This window comes from Solanum tuberosum, unplaced genomic scaffold (genome assembly GCF_000226075.1).
Source record: "Solanum tuberosum cultivar DM 1-3 516 R44 unplaced genomic scaffold, SolTub_3.0 scf00062, whole genome shotgun sequence".
NCBI classification, from domain to species: Eukaryota; Viridiplantae; Streptophyta; class Magnoliopsida; order Solanales; family Solanaceae; genus Solanum; species Solanum tuberosum.
Genome location: NW_006238987.1, coordinates 232,310 through 246,173, shown reverse-complemented (window position 1 = coordinate 246,173; position 13,864 = coordinate 232,310). Strand labels below are relative to the sequence as shown.

General features: G+C 37.2%; 3 protein-coding genes across 15 annotated transcripts; 1 reads left to right on the top strand and 2 right to left on the bottom strand.

Annotated features, from left to right (window-relative positions):
• Positions 1–262: 262 nt before the first annotated feature.
• On the top strand, positions 263–5,415 carry LOC102579611 (pyridoxine/pyridoxamine 5'-phosphate oxidase 1, chloroplastic-like). 6 transcript variants are annotated; one of them, XM_015307670.1, is made up of 13 exons: positions 265–624; positions 715–753; positions 1,459–1,626; positions 1,708–1,813; positions 2,253–2,421; positions 2,542–2,791; positions 2,932–3,020; positions 3,124–3,174; positions 3,241–3,331; positions 3,794–3,898; positions 4,002–4,072; positions 4,473–4,548; positions 5,063–5,415. In XM_015307670.1, exons 1-13 carry the CDS (start codon positions 523–525, stop codon positions 5,087–5,089), a joined length of 1,344 nt encoding a protein of 447 aa, XP_015163156.1. In that variant the 5' UTR covers positions 265–522; the 3' UTR covers positions 5,090–5,415. The 6 variants fall into 6 exon arrangements, 5 of the variants coding, with proteins under 5 accessions (XP_015163156.1, XP_015163155.1, XP_006345003.1 ...); XM_015307669.1 differs by having other exon boundaries at positions 4,473–4,568; positions 5,080–5,415; XM_006344941.2 differs by having other exon boundaries at positions 269–624; positions 4,473–4,568.
• A 633-nt stretch (positions 5,416–6,048) lies between these two features.
• On the bottom strand, positions 6,049–9,190 carry LOC102579077 (E2F transcription factor-like E2FE). 2 transcript variants are annotated; one of them, XM_006344939.2, is made up of 11 exons: positions 8,922–9,190; positions 8,757–8,824; positions 8,615–8,667; positions 8,434–8,511; positions 8,297–8,350; positions 8,091–8,205; positions 7,905–7,972; positions 7,748–7,820; positions 7,551–7,612; positions 7,031–7,445; positions 6,049–6,363 (listed from the first exon to the last, which is right to left on the bottom strand). In XM_006344939.2, the coding sequence occupies exons 1-11, from the start codon at positions 9,002–9,004 to the stop codon at positions 6,272–6,274; spliced, it is 1,161 nt and encodes a 386-aa protein (XP_006345001.1). In that variant the 5' UTR covers positions 9,005–9,190; the 3' UTR covers positions 6,049–6,271. The 2 variants fall into 2 exon arrangements, with proteins under 2 accessions (XP_006345001.1, XP_006345002.1); XM_006344940.2 differs by having other exon boundaries at positions 8,091–8,199.
• A 686-nt stretch (positions 9,191–9,876) lies between these two features.
• Positions 9,877–13,864, bottom strand: LOC102578290 (pentatricopeptide repeat-containing protein At1g74900, mitochondrial). Of its 7 annotated transcripts, none has more exons than XM_015307667.1 (3): positions 11,671–13,864; positions 10,438–11,085; positions 9,909–10,351 (listed from the first exon to the last, which is right to left on the bottom strand). In XM_015307667.1, exon 1 carries the CDS (start codon positions 13,764–13,766, stop codon positions 12,306–12,308), a length of 1,461 nt encoding a protein of 486 aa, XP_015163153.1. In that variant the 5' UTR covers positions 13,767–13,864; the 3' UTR covers positions 9,909–10,351; positions 10,438–11,085; positions 11,671–12,305. The 7 variants fall into 7 exon arrangements, with proteins under 7 accessions (XP_015163154.1, XP_015163151.1, XP_015163153.1 ...); XM_015307666.1 differs by having other exon boundaries at positions 9,909–10,348; XM_015307664.1 differs by having other exon boundaries at positions 9,909–11,085; positions 11,671–11,828; positions 12,088–13,864.

Here is a 13,864-nt window from a genome sequence, read left to right as displayed (position 1 = left end):
TGAGTAGTGTAGTCACAAGTTTGACCAACACTGTCTATTTCACAATATTATATTATGTGTTTAAGTAACTAACCAGTCACCACCATTGTGGATTGTGGGGAGTGGTAAGTAATCCTCCATCTTCGTTCGCCTTTGGCAAGTAGCCTTTACCAAAAGGGACTTTTTGCGCGAAATGCCCAAAGTGAGTAGTAATCAAAAGAGAAACTAACCAATGTAGCGCTTGTGGAATAAATCCCTTGATGATTTATCAGTTATATTTATATTTGTATCATTAAGATAGACTGGTGTAGAAATTCCAGAAGCATCTTTTCAATTTAATAGATTCTGAATTACGACTATGCTTTTCCAATAATGTATTTCGTTATTATAAATTAAAGATGAATTTATTTCTGTTAACGGGAAGGGGAATTTTTTCGAAATGAGGAGCGAAGTTATGTTATGTACAATAATAATTCGAGGACACTCCAGGGAGTGTAGAAGGAACTAAAAAGTATCGATTGTTGTGTTTTGGAGCTGAGGAACATGGAGAGCAAAGAGGAGATATCATATGTGAGCCAGCAAGAAGCCATAGAAATTGATCAGATGTTGATGAGTCCTCTTGGTTTTACTGTGGATCAGCTCATGGTTTCTCCTCTGATTTTTTTTTTTAGATGTTACTACTTCTTAAATTTCTCTACTTATCCCTAAATTGGGTTTTACTTGTTTTGAGTTTAGGAATTGGCAGGCTTGAGTGTTGCCTCTGCAATTGGAGAGGTAAGTGCTCTCATGGCATACTGGTATAATATTGTTCCACTTGTAGCACTCGACTCTGCCACCAGTGGGAAAGCAGTATTTTTAAGAGAGGGTGGGTTTTAGTAGCGGAAATCACCTGTTCAAGCTATTGCCTGTTATAAATTATCACTGTTGGATGGTGCAAACACAATTTGGCAATTAGAGTTCATGTAGTTATTGACTCTACAACCTTTTCGATCAAACTAGACGGACATAACCGTTTTCATATATCACCTAGTTGAAATAAACTCATACGTGATGGATTCAGTAGTTGAAGTTCATGGGTTCCTACAACAATGTCTAGTCAAGTTGATATTCAATAGTAATTGGGTTCACAGTCAAATATTTCATAGATATTTAGTGAATTTCTATGGGGTTGACAAAAGCGACTGGTTTATGTTAACCCAGTGCTACAACGCTAGATCTCCCTCTGTTGTTGTGCCTAGTCTCATAGAAGCCATGGTTAAAGATCATTTGTTTCTGAGAGGGTTAGTTGAAGAAGAGATTGACATCAAAGCTAGTAACCTAGGGAGAACTTGGAATCGGTGATAAGTGATGTGTTGACAGGAAAGGCAGAACATATGTTAAGTGTATAAACAAGCAATCGCTTGGTTTGTTAAAGTATTACTTCTTTATTTCGTTCCTCGCCGTGTGATTAACAAGATGAAATGCATGTCATCTCTCCAGGTCTATAGTCCAAGTGAATATACTCATGTGCTTGTTATATGTGGTCCTGGTAACAATGGTGGGGATGGTCTTGTAGCTGCTCGACACTTGCATCACTTTGGTTATAAGCCCTCCATTTGTTATCCAAAGCGGAATACTGAACCTCCTTTTGCTGGTCTGGTTACCCAGGTAGAGGATATGACATGAAATTCTTGAACCTCAATATTTCTAGTTTATTTGAGATGTTAATGGATGTGAGAATTTTGGTAGCTTGAGTCACTGTCAGTTCCATTCTTGCCAGTGGAAGATCTACCCGTGCAACTTTCAAGTGACTTTGAAATTATAGTGGATGCAATTTTTGGATTCTCATTCCATGGTAATACTTCCTTTCTCAGTTTCTGTTTGACATTCCCATTAGTTTTTCTCTTTGCTGAGAAGGCCAAGACTGCTATTGAATGCTACATAACTTCTATAGCTGTGTGCCTAACTTGTTAGTCTTATTCTTTGCATAAGTTGGTTTGAGTCATTCATTATCCACCATATATGTGGGTATACAGCGTTAAAAGTAATTTGCTGTTATTGAGGACTTTGACCTTCTGGTTCTTCATTTCTTAGAGATCTTGTGTCCTTCCTATCTTTTTTTCCTTTTCCTTCTACTTATTTAGGGCTGTTTCACAAATAGATTAGTCAATATAATTTTGCCCTGGAGCTAGCTAGAATATCTTTCCTTAAAAACACAAATCTGGCATTATGTGAATAAACTTTAGGTCTCCCAAGGTGTCAGAAGTGTTTCTGAGCATATTAATTCTTTCCAGGGAACCTAAGGCCACCGTTTGATAGTCTCATTAGAAGGATGGTCTCCATAAAAACCCAGCAGCGCACACATGAAATAGCAGCTGTCGTTATATCTGTAGACATACCTTTCGGGTGGCATGTGGAAGAGGGAGACATTTGTGGTGAAGGCATTGAACCTGATATGCTGGTATAGAGTTGTTAAGTACTCACATTCTATTGTTATCATGCCTTTTTCTCGTTGATAATTCTGTTTTTCCTTTGAGAATCAAGGGAAATACCTAAAGAAAACTTTGGACATTCACTGTGTACCTCTTTGACTGCTCCAAAATTGTGTGCCAAAATGTTTTGTGGCCCGCATCATTTTTTGGGTGGAAGATTTGTTCCACGATCCATCATAGACAAATTCAAGTTAAAACTTCCATCGTATCCCGGCACTTCCATGTGTGTTCGAATTGGAAATCTTCCAGAAACCAATTTATCAGCACAGAAAGGGATATTTACAGCTTCTGTAAATCTTGAGGTGGAGGAAAATCCTATTGATCAGGTTGAGTTGTATAAAGTATATCTAGAACTTTGACTCTCTTGTGGTAATTTTATCGCAAGTTTGTTAGATAATCCAGAAATGTATGCAAACTTCTTTTCTTAAAAGCAATGCAGTATATTTATACTTGTGGCAATCAAGCCCCATTCTGATTGCAGTTTCAAAAGTGGCTTGGTGATGCATTGGAAGCTGGTGTCAAAGAACCCCATTATATGGTCCTATCAACAGCTGGTAAAGATGCAAAACCGTAAGTCTTTTGAGCTTCAATTTTCTCTGTGTTTACATGATCTGCAAGTTAATATTACAGTGATTGTTTGCCTGATGTTGACTGTAGTATTTCTTCTTCCCAGTTCATCGCGAATGGTATCATTGGAAGGAGTAAACAAAGATGGTTTTGTCTGGTGAGCTCCATAACTATTTCTGAATTATATATATTCTATTAAATGACATCCTTCTTGTTTCTGCAGGCACACCAACTATAGGAGTCAAAAGGCTCGTGAAATTTCTGAAAATCCTCATGCATCACTTCTCTTTTACTGGGGCCCTATAAAATGCCAGGTTAAAACAATTCCATCTTTAGCACTTCCTGCAATTTGGGAGAGCACTAATATCTAGTGTCTATTAACAATTTAACATACATGAAAATGTCCAGTGATAGCTTTACAAATCCTGTCCTGGATATGCATTCAATTACTTGAGAGTGATCTGCAGGATTGTGTTGGGTAGATGAGTTGCTGAAGAGATGTAGTTATGAACTACTATCTATGCACAATCAGAAATTTGTTGTTTACCGTTCCTTGTTAGAATCCAAGGTTCAGTTTCCCTATGATAAAATAAAAATGTAAAGAGAGACAGAAAGAGGAAATCATGATTACTGTGCATACTCCCTTAAAACCTCAAATAGACATTTTCTTTATCATCATTGCATTTATTCTCTGAGAGATAATTCACTGACTACATATAATGCATTTACCATTAGATAATTGTTCTTGATGTGCTTCATTACGAATTCATTTGTAGGTAAGAGTGGAGGGATTTGTGGAGCAAGTTTCTGATGAGGAATCTGAACAATCCTTCTCTAGTCTTCCTCGAGATATCCAGATTAGACCAACAGTTAGCAAACAGGTTTGTCTAGTATTTTCAGCAATAGAGTTTCTAGATTCCGATACTTTGATGTTTCTGTATACATGCATCAACAGCTAGTTTCCAATCTCTTCTGCAAGTTCAGAGCACACTGATTCATGGACGAGAGGTTCTCCATCAACAGTACAAAGAATTCGAGGAGAAGTACCATGACAGGTAAGTAATTTCACATATTGCTGGACATTCTTTCTTTGCTTGTCCTAATCTGTATTTAGCTCTGCTGGTTTCAATATTCCATCTGTGCCTAGCAGAAGTATTCTATTGGTTGGGATACAGTTAAGATGCATATCAGTTATGTGATTGTTGTCCCATGCTTAGAATTAGTGCATATCATTTTAGCATTTACAATATTTAGATCGAATTCTTCAATAGTTGCTTCTCATTGTTCGAACATGTAAAAGACGTAACTTTTGTGTATGCATTCTTCGAAAAATGTCTGACCAAGACTTGTTGATTACAACCTAATCATACTTTCTTTTTCTTTCTCTAAAGAAAAGTAGTTTTTTAGTCTAGATTCAAGTGAACCTCAAAGCAATTCTTTTTCCCTAACATGCAGATCTTCAATACCAAGACCCAAACACTGGGGTGGCTACAGGCTTATTCCAGAATTTTTTGAGTTTTGGCAGGGAGAGGAATCTCAAGTGCACCTCAAGTATGTCCAAACCCATCTTTCTTTTATTATTTCATCACGATAATTCCTATGGATCTACCAAATTGATCTCTGTTTAAATTCAATTAATCTGGAATCTGTACTAAAATTTGATTTTGGGTTCAATAGAAAGATCACAACAAAAAAATGGGTACTGAATGGGAGAACACTTGGACATACCTCTTTTAGGTGTTTCATATATGGCATTGGAATGGTTACTTGTATAGTATTATTTTAAAAACTAGCTATAAAACCTCTGTCCAGAGGGTTGAAAGAACAGATCTCCAGCATCAGTAGTATAAAAAGAGAATAGACTTGTACGAGTGTTAATGGGGCAATCCCTTTACCAGTAAAAGATTCTCTATAATATCTCCTACCAACTTGACTGAGTAGAACTAAAGCTATATTTCAACAGATTTACTGTTATAATTTGAGCTGAAATGATTCTAGATATTCATTGCTGTTGACTTATGATTTAAGTGTGCTGTCGTTAATAGATTTCGGTACTATGCGGAGGAGATTGATGGAAGAAGAGTATGGACAATTCATAGATTGGTCCCACAATTAGCAGAATCAGCATCTTCATTATGACTTGCCATCTCTTTGAACTTGGCAAAAATGCACCAGTGCATGCATATGATAGGAAGCTAGCAATTAAATCGCTTCTTTTCCTGTTTTCCCTTCTGATTACCTTTTCTTGGGTAGGATATTGCTTTTGGAATGTGATATAACATTACTGAGGGTGTACATATGTATTACCAGAAATTGTTTACTTGCTCATTATCTCTTTGTAAGTATCTCCGTGCTGATTTGCATAGTATTTCCCTTCTACTTCTATTCTGAGGTTGTACATATGTGTTGCCAAAAAGCGTTTACTTGCTCATTATCTCTTTGAAAGTATCTCCGTGCTGATTTCCCTTCTACTTCTATTTCAGATGGCGATTGTCTTTTCTTTCCTTTCCCTGTTTGGCTCATTAAAATTGTTGGGAAAATTGGGTCTCTAGGTCTGTCCCAGGTTCAATTCCCAATAGACAAAATAATAGTAGGTGATTTCTTACCAGCCATGATAGATAGAATTACTTGGTACCTGTGTTCTGGTGGGAGGTAGCAAGTGCCCCATGGAATTAATCTAGGTGTGCAGAAGTTGGTTCAAACACCACAATTTCAAAAAGGCATTGGCAATAGACAGTTCAGGTCTTCACTCCAATAGACAGATTAACTCAAACATTGGCAAATTGAAAAGGATTTGTGCAACTATGCTCCAAATTGAGCTGAGTAATAAGTTGATCTGATGGCAAAGGAATAGGATGGCTGTTCAAAAATTAGGTTAGATCATGGGGCTGTGGATAAAGCCTGTCGATATGAATGAGTTGATTAGAGTTTCTAATAAGTTTACCAGATACTGTAAAGGTTGGTAGCCCAAAATTAACCTGCAAATTGGATTTTGAATTTACCCAACGCATCAAAATGGATATATTGGGGGTATGCAAATTAACGAGGCAACAATAGCCCTAAATTTATTACCTCTATAACAACTATGTTTTGCCATAAAGCATGTCAATCCTTTCAAGAATCACTATTAACCGAAAAGATATCGAAAATGTACATCAAATTACTGTTGAATGCAACGAGAATGTGCATTCGACCATGTCTAGTTTGTGAAGGCAGTTAACTTCAATATCCTGTTCTTATCAATAAAGAACACATCAGGAGATCAGCTGAATTGGGTTCTTCCCAGCAACTTCCAAGTACCATGATTTCCATGCTTCCACATAATGTGCAAAGAGATCTTTCAGCGCTGAAACATAACAAACAAACAAGACTTGCTAGTAAGCTCAAGTACATCGAATGAGCTAAAAATGTAAGAATAATTTGTCTATACTGCTTTGATAATATGTCAGCATAGATAAGAACTTGTGTCAAATAAACAGTAAATGCAATCTAAAAAAGTTAGTTTCACATCTTATGCAAAAGTTAATTTGGTTAATAAGTAACACATACTAAACGCGTCTATATCATCATATGGAGCAAATAACCAGCCAGCAGAGCAATTTGAGAATAGACCAGATGTATAACATGATTGAATTACCTGTTTTAGTGCACTAGAAAAAGAAATTTAAACATAATAATCCATACCCTGGTAGATGATGGATCACATTAACAAGAGCTTACTTGCTGTCAAAGTTTAAAGAGCAAAACACCAATTTTGCAAAAGTAACTTCAGACTCTCAATGTGGTATTCCTAAGAAAAGGGTAGGACACATAGCATCCAATTAAAAATGACACTTAAAGGGTTGAGCTCAGGAAAATTATAAAAGCTTCTTAATGAGGGTAGATCAGTAGACACTACTTTTTGTTTCTAATTTGGTTTGCCTTCTAATATTTATAATCCTCTGAATGATTATCAATTGAATCATACTAAATTTGAGAGGATGAAATTTCAAGCAAAATGAAACTCATCATACCTTGGTTGTGATATTGAGGACGGTAACTGGAGGCTAGACTTTCCCAATCATGAACCCGTTTCATTCTGTCAGCCTCAGAAACTTCAGCTTGAGGTATGGTTGGAGGAGCAAATGGACCAAATTGGTAACTCTTTTTGCTCGCTGTTAAACCAGGCTCCTGTTTAGGAATGTGAAAATCATTTTCCATGTTCTCACATTTCACTTCAGTTAGCAATTGTTTTCGAGTTGTTTCATCTGAAATACCATCCATAGGTAGAGCAACTCTGTTCCTCTTGATAGTTGTGTTTGTAAGCTCAGTCCCAAATACCCTCTTCTTGGACTCAATAGCACAAAAGGCATCAACTGATTTATATTCTGATCTTCCTCTCAGCCCCAACCATCTAAATGCAGGTTTCCTCGTATCTGGATGATGGGTCTACAAGTCATGCGAGCAGCACTATTAGTGACTGGAGTTTCTTATACAAAACTTTACCTAGATAAGGGTTGAATTTCCAGATATTGTCTTCCTGATGATAATTACCTTCTCAATATATCTCATTGAAGACAAAACATTTGCGATATCATACAGCCTCCTAACTTTAGCTGCATAGATAAGAAAGAACAGCATTACTTGAAGGAGCATAGATTGGCAGCACAGTTGAATTATAAGAAATAACAGTTTATGCATTAGTAGTTCAGATTACTCTTAAGCAAGAAAAAAAGGTGTAGACTTTTTACTTCTTGTCATGGCAGGAGGCCTCCCATCTCCTAACAATATCTTTGCTGCCTCATCAAGGCAAATCATGTCAACCTGAACAGAATCACCACAGAGAATTAGGGTCTGTTGAAAGCAAATTGAGAAACAAAGTTGTACAGTTGAAAGTTTTTTACTTACATTGGTGCAGAGGAAGAGCTTCACAAAATTCTGTGTAAGCAGTCCCAATGATTTTTCCCTCCTATTTTCTGTTAAAACATAGCCCGATATCTCAGAAATTAGTCCCAAAGTATCAATTTACATCTAAATAATTGAATGGCAATTTACAAGTACCACTTGAAAGAGGGGAAAGGGAAGCAAATTTACCAGATTTAACTGGCGCTGCAGAGTTGACACCAGAGTTGGAGCTTAGTTTATCAGTCTGACTCGAAGTGATTAGGTTGGAATCTCTATCATCCTCATCATCATCTGAACCCTGAGACTATGGAGCAAAAAGAAGGAAACAGTGTTATCTCGCTAGACTTAAGGCTAACCCAAGCAATATTCAAGAACGCGAATCACCAATTACTTACCTTGGCAGAGCTAGATCCATCAAATCCACTGACATTCTCCTTAAGACCCTCTTCCTATCCAATTATAAACAGAATTTAGCAAGCCAAAAAAGTGGCACATAGATCCAAGATATAAAAGTTTAAACTTGTGTGTTTACCTTCAACTGTTCCAAAGTCCTCGGAATTGCTCCTAACCCTTTCCATGAATACCTATTCTTAGCCTTCCTAGCAAGAACCTAAATTTATAAAAATCAAAAACTATAAGATTTATAAATAAAAATAGAATCTTTTAATTCAAAAACCAAAAATTGTTACGATATTCCAATTAATAGATCTTACACCAATGCTTTCCAGTACATTCACAATATCATAGATCCGCCGTCTTTCAACCCCTACATGGGAACCCAAAACAAACCCATAAATATCAATCCAAATCAGACCCTCAACAACAAAAAATAAATATCAAGAATAATATCAGTACCCAATCTCCGAGCAGCATCATCAAGCCCAATAGTTTCCACACCTTCCCGATCATACAAGCTCAAAAAACTACACCCAATTCACAAAAACACAAAAATAATCAGCAAATGTTCAGATTCATTCTCAAAACATCAAAGGCATAAAAGGGCATAAGAAAACCACACACTTTGAACATAAGAGACCAAGTGATTTCTGTTTCCGACAATAAGTAGATCTAGATTCTTTCGAAGGATCTGAAGCTAAAGCCATGATTAAAAAAAAGTTCTTTCGACGAAACTCCAAACAAATTCAAACAAAGTGTTTATTACGAAGCTCTTGCAGGAAGAGAGAGAAGTTAAATGGAGAAGAAGGAGCCGTTAAGAAAGGGTTTGTTGAATTTGGCGGGGTGGAAATAAGCCATTGGAGGGTTTTTGAAAGTTTGAATTTCAGATTCTACAGCGGGAATTTGAGTTTTCTTCCCTAGATGGCCGCGCCTATGTACACTGAATTGACGGTTTTGACCTTGCTAGTGCTTCCGTGGTCCGCGCGCTTGTAGGAGGTTATATTTGGAAATTCACGGGGAACATGAGAAATGGGGAATCTGATGATGACACATGCATAATCACGTGGTTAGATTTGTTTTTTAGTATATAATAGAGCTGCCTTCTATTGAGGAAAAATATCTAAAAAGGTTGTTTGGGCGCCGAAGTAATGAAATTTTGGTCACAAAATGAATACAATTTGTAGATACATTAGAAGAAAATATAATATAATTTTGAAAGAAAATTTTTGAACTACGATATGATTAACTAGAATCATTTCTTCTTTAAGATTTGTTCATTGTGGTTAAACAATTTTTGTAATGATTTTACAAATTTATGTGTTGCCCGATGACATACATATTCAGAAAAACAAATTTATTTTTATTTGCATGCATAGTTAGAAGTCTAGAAGTAGTATTGGTAAAAATTAGCTATAAATTTAATGTTTCGTGGCTAAGTAAGAATACTTATTGCTACGAGATATCTTTTGATGTGGCTATATTGGTAAACTTAAAATTGCAAAGGTAGCTTTGATTCGAAACTTGTATGTGTTAACAATGCACTAAATAAGTACAAATAATTGATTACAAACACAGTAAATCAAATGAATTTTGGTGGAAATCAAATCTATGAACTTCAAATATACACGGATTTTGTTTTAGTTGGATGTCATTGTCCTTATTGTGTTGCGACTTGCGTATATATCAATATATAACAAGTAGAGATATCTGGTAGAAGCAAAAATGGGAACACTTTTGAGATCGTTGAATGAAATTGTGCACCTCAATTTGCATAATTTGCAACTCCACGTCTCTAAATTTCTCTAGCAAAATCTTGATTACCAGTTAATAGAGGCCATTTAGGAACCGGCTAAAGGTAAATCTTCGAGGACGAAATTCTCTGTCGATAATTTCCCAGCCAGTGGCCTCTAGCAGAGTCTTCTTCTTGTCAGCACCCGCTGCACCTGCTTTCTTTGGTAACTTCTTCCCTACCTTTGGCTTCTTGCCTGCTGATGCTATTTCAGCTTCTTTCTCCTCTGTTGCTGCTGGTTTCTGCTCTGCTAGCTTTTTCTCTGCTTTTGGTGCCATTGAAAGTGAAATTCGGAATCAGAAAATGGGTTTTAGTATAAAGTAAATAGAAGATTTCTATTTGCTAGCTTACGAATTGATGAGTTTGTGTTGGTTGTAAAGTACACAGTTTTAAGAAAAAGAAGGAACCACATCAGCCTATTGTCTACTAGGATATGGTGCTACTATCCCATCACTGCAAGTTTACATTTTACAGACAGGTTGGTTAGAAACACTCAGCTAAAAAAAATTGCAAAATAAGTCCAACAGGTATCAGATTAAAAGAACTACTCCGAATAGAACTGAATAAAATTAGATCAAAAATCTATTAATCTGCATTCTCTTATACCATGTTTGTAAGGGCTGTAGTAAATGTAGTGGCGGAGCTAATATATTAGGAGAACCTGTTCGCTTTGAGTATGTAATCATGTAGCGTTTCTAGTCTTTTATAATGATGCTGAAGCCTGAAGCATTAGTTGAGGTTAGATGGGAAAATAGATCTCATCTATCCTACACACATTGCATAAACATCAGGAGTTTTAAGTGCTCTTCGTGTTTCACAAAAATGCCAAAGATTGGCAATTCAAACGTTCTAATGAGTCGCTATATATCCTACAGCTTTTGGTTGTTGAAAGTAATGATCACAGGAAAAGAGAACTGCCTGTCTCTGATCCAAGCACAGCAATCCACTTATGCATAAACTGTGTACTTCACGACAAGCTGAAACTAAAAGGCAGCTATCCTGCAGCAATACAGGCCGACAACCTTATATAAGACGGAGAACTGACTTATCCAACACCTTAAGGAAAATTAGAAAGAAATTGCCATTCCAAATAGATGAAATCAGAATATAAACAATTGACTATTATAAAGTTCCGGACTTGAATTGATGCAAGATAGTTAATGATCACAAAAAGATGAACACAAAAGTTTATATCTTTGCGTAGAGTTATATCTCCTTGTTGCTTCAATCAAAGACTGCAATCACAGAAAAGGAGTCCGAAAACGCAAAGAATTCAAAATGCCAGCATGTTCAGCAACTAGTTTCTTTGGGATCAAGCAGATGAAGAGAGCACATATAAAACTTGACACAGAATTAAATTGCCTATTGAACAGTCTCCCCTTTTGGGGGTAAAAACAACATCATCAAAGATGTTCATCAACTTAGAAATTACGAACTCATAATCTTAAACTTAAAACAGCAAAGGTTCAATAAGATTTGCGGGGGAGTTGCTAAGACTTGGGGTAATTCAGTAAATGTATAACCCCACTTTATTTTCTAACCTTCATGTTTCCTTCATCAAGAATAAAGGAGGGAAAAATATACCTGTATACAGGTATGTGATTTTATCTGGATGTCACTGCCCTTTCTCTGTGGTGGATATATCAATAACAAGAAGTAATGAATTTATCCAATACAAGTGAAAATGGGAACACTTTGAGATGCACCTCCTTCAAGTCATGGGCCACAGTCAGAGTACCCTGCTAAATAACACAAGCCCTTATCAATGTCAAGTCTCTGTGCTCGTGAGTTGCTGTATAAAGATAATGGTGTGCTTTTTAAGTCATTTTCATCTATGAAGCTCGGACTCTTTAAAAATGCCGACAGGTGCATGTCAGATCCTTCCAAAGTTGTGCATTTTTGGAGGATCTACCACGGGTGCAGCAATATTTTTGGAGAGTCCGAGCATCATATATTTTCATCTCAAATTCTTCAGATTCATCATACTTATCCACATCTTACCACACTCCAAGATTGACTTTCACGAGACGCAACAAACATGCTCTTGAGCTGCTGCATTAAGATAATGGCATGCTTTTTAAGTCATTTTCATCTCAAACTCTTCACATTCATCATGCCCGTCCATGGCACGTGACAAACCCATCTCAGATTTAGAGCTTTACTGTTTCATTAGGCTTCAAAAGGGCACTTAGTTTGGTATCATACCTATGCTGTTGTGCTCACAATTTAAAATGACAGGGGAGGCGGCCAGATTTGCTTACTAACCTCAAAATCTCCTTCGCAAAATCTTGATTGCCAGTTAGCAAAAGACCATTTAGGACCCGGTTGAAGGTAAATTTTCGAGGAAGAAACCCTCTGTCAACCATTTCTGTCAATAATTTCCCAGCCACTAATAAATCATCTGATTTTTTCCTCACAAACATTGCACTTATCAAGATATTGTATGTATCCAAATTAGGTAAACAATCCCCGGTACTCATCCTCTCAAACACCCTCAGGCTCTTCTCAATTTCCCCTTCATCACAATAGTATCGGATGACAACATTATAAGTCTGAACATTTGGTTCACACCCATCCTCGTTCATCTTATCCATATACTCCATAGCATTGTCCATTTTTCCGACATGGCACAATCCCCTTATAATGGCATTATAAGTTGTGGCATTCGGCAAATAACCTTTCCTCAACATCTCATTGAAAATTAAAATAGCATTTTCCACACTATCTTTCTTACACATAACTTGTATCAGAGCATTATAAGTTGCAACAGAGGGAAGTATACCAGCCCCCACCATCTCATTGAACAACTTTTGAGCCTTCTCAACCTCACCCGCAACACCAAACCCGTGAACTATAGTAGTGTAAGTCACAACATCAATATCACATTTCCTTTTCTTCATCTGCAAAAAGAATTCCCAAGCTTCCTTAATCTGCCCTGCTCTAAAGAACCCATTAAGCATTATATTATATGTAGTTATGGTTGGATTCAGACCTCTCTCCACCATTTCTTTCAAAATTTCTTGTGCTTTGGGTGTCCTCTTAACTAAACAAAACCCATTCGCAAGTGTATTATAACTAATTGTATCAGCTTTAAACCTGCTCCTGAACATCTTGAACAACTTAAGAGCCATCTCGGCCCGTTTTGATTTGCAAAGCACGTCGAGAAATGCATTGAAAGAATTCAAATCTTGAGGGCAACCATGTTTATGCATAGACAGGAAAACATTCACAGCTTTATCAGCTTTCCCAGCGGAGACGTACCTCTCAGTGATGATAGCGAATGTCTTCGGGTTCGGGCCGAGCCGCCGAGATTGCATTCGGGCCACAAGTTTCCACTGGGTCTTGTAATCGCGCATCCGAGCAGCGATGTCAATGGCGTGATCGAAGGCTGTGGCAGAGTGAGTATATGAACGGTGGTGATCGAGGAGGTTGAAAAAATGGAGGGCTTTCGGGCCGTGGTTCCATAGACGCTTTAGTACAGCTTGGACGAGGTCCGGTGTCCATTGCGTGAGGGTGTGAAGGGTATCTGATAATGATTCTGGGCTGGATTGAAGTATGAGGTTGGAGATTACGACGGGGTCCGGTGGTATCTGTGACGGCGGCGGAAGAGTGGCGAAGTGACTGAGGGTGGGAGAAATGGGATTTAGCGGTACTATGAGGGTTCGGTGCAGATTCAACATTTCACCGTTGTCCGGACTATGGCGCTAAGAACTTAATTACAAAGAAGTATTAGCTAATAATTTGTATTTTACAAAGCTTTTAAATTTGTTAATATAAG

Excerpts from the sequence above, each read along its gene's own strand:
- LOC102579611 (XM_006344941.2), top strand. The coding sequence starts at position 523 with ATGGAGAGCAAAGAGGAGATATCATATGTGAGCCAGCAAGAAGCCATA. Across the intron at positions 3,175-3,240 it reads AACAAAGATGGTTTTGTCTG|GCACACCAACTATAGGAGTC; the intron begins GTGAGCTCCATA and ends TTGTTTCTGCAG. Across the intron at positions 4,569-5,062 it reads GAATCTCAAGTGCACCTCAA|ATTTCGGTACTATGCGGAGG; the intron begins GTATGTCCAAAC and ends TGTCGTTAATAG.
- LOC102579077 (XM_006344939.2), bottom strand. The coding sequence starts at position 9,004 with ATGGCTTTAGCTTCAGATCCTTCGAAAGAATCTAGATCTACTTATTGT. Across the intron at positions 8,351-8,433 it reads GGACTTTGGAACAGTTGAAG|GAAGAGGGTCTTAAGGAGAA; the intron begins GTAAACACACAA and ends ATAATTGGATAG. Across the intron at positions 7,613-7,747 it reads GCCTCCTGCCATGACAAGAA|CTAAAGTTAGGAGGCTGTAT; the intron begins GTAAAAAGTCTA and ends TTATCTATGCAG.
- LOC102578290 (XM_015307668.1), bottom strand. The coding sequence starts at position 13,766 with ATGTTGAATCTGCACCGAACCCTCATAGTACCGCTAAATCCCATTTCT.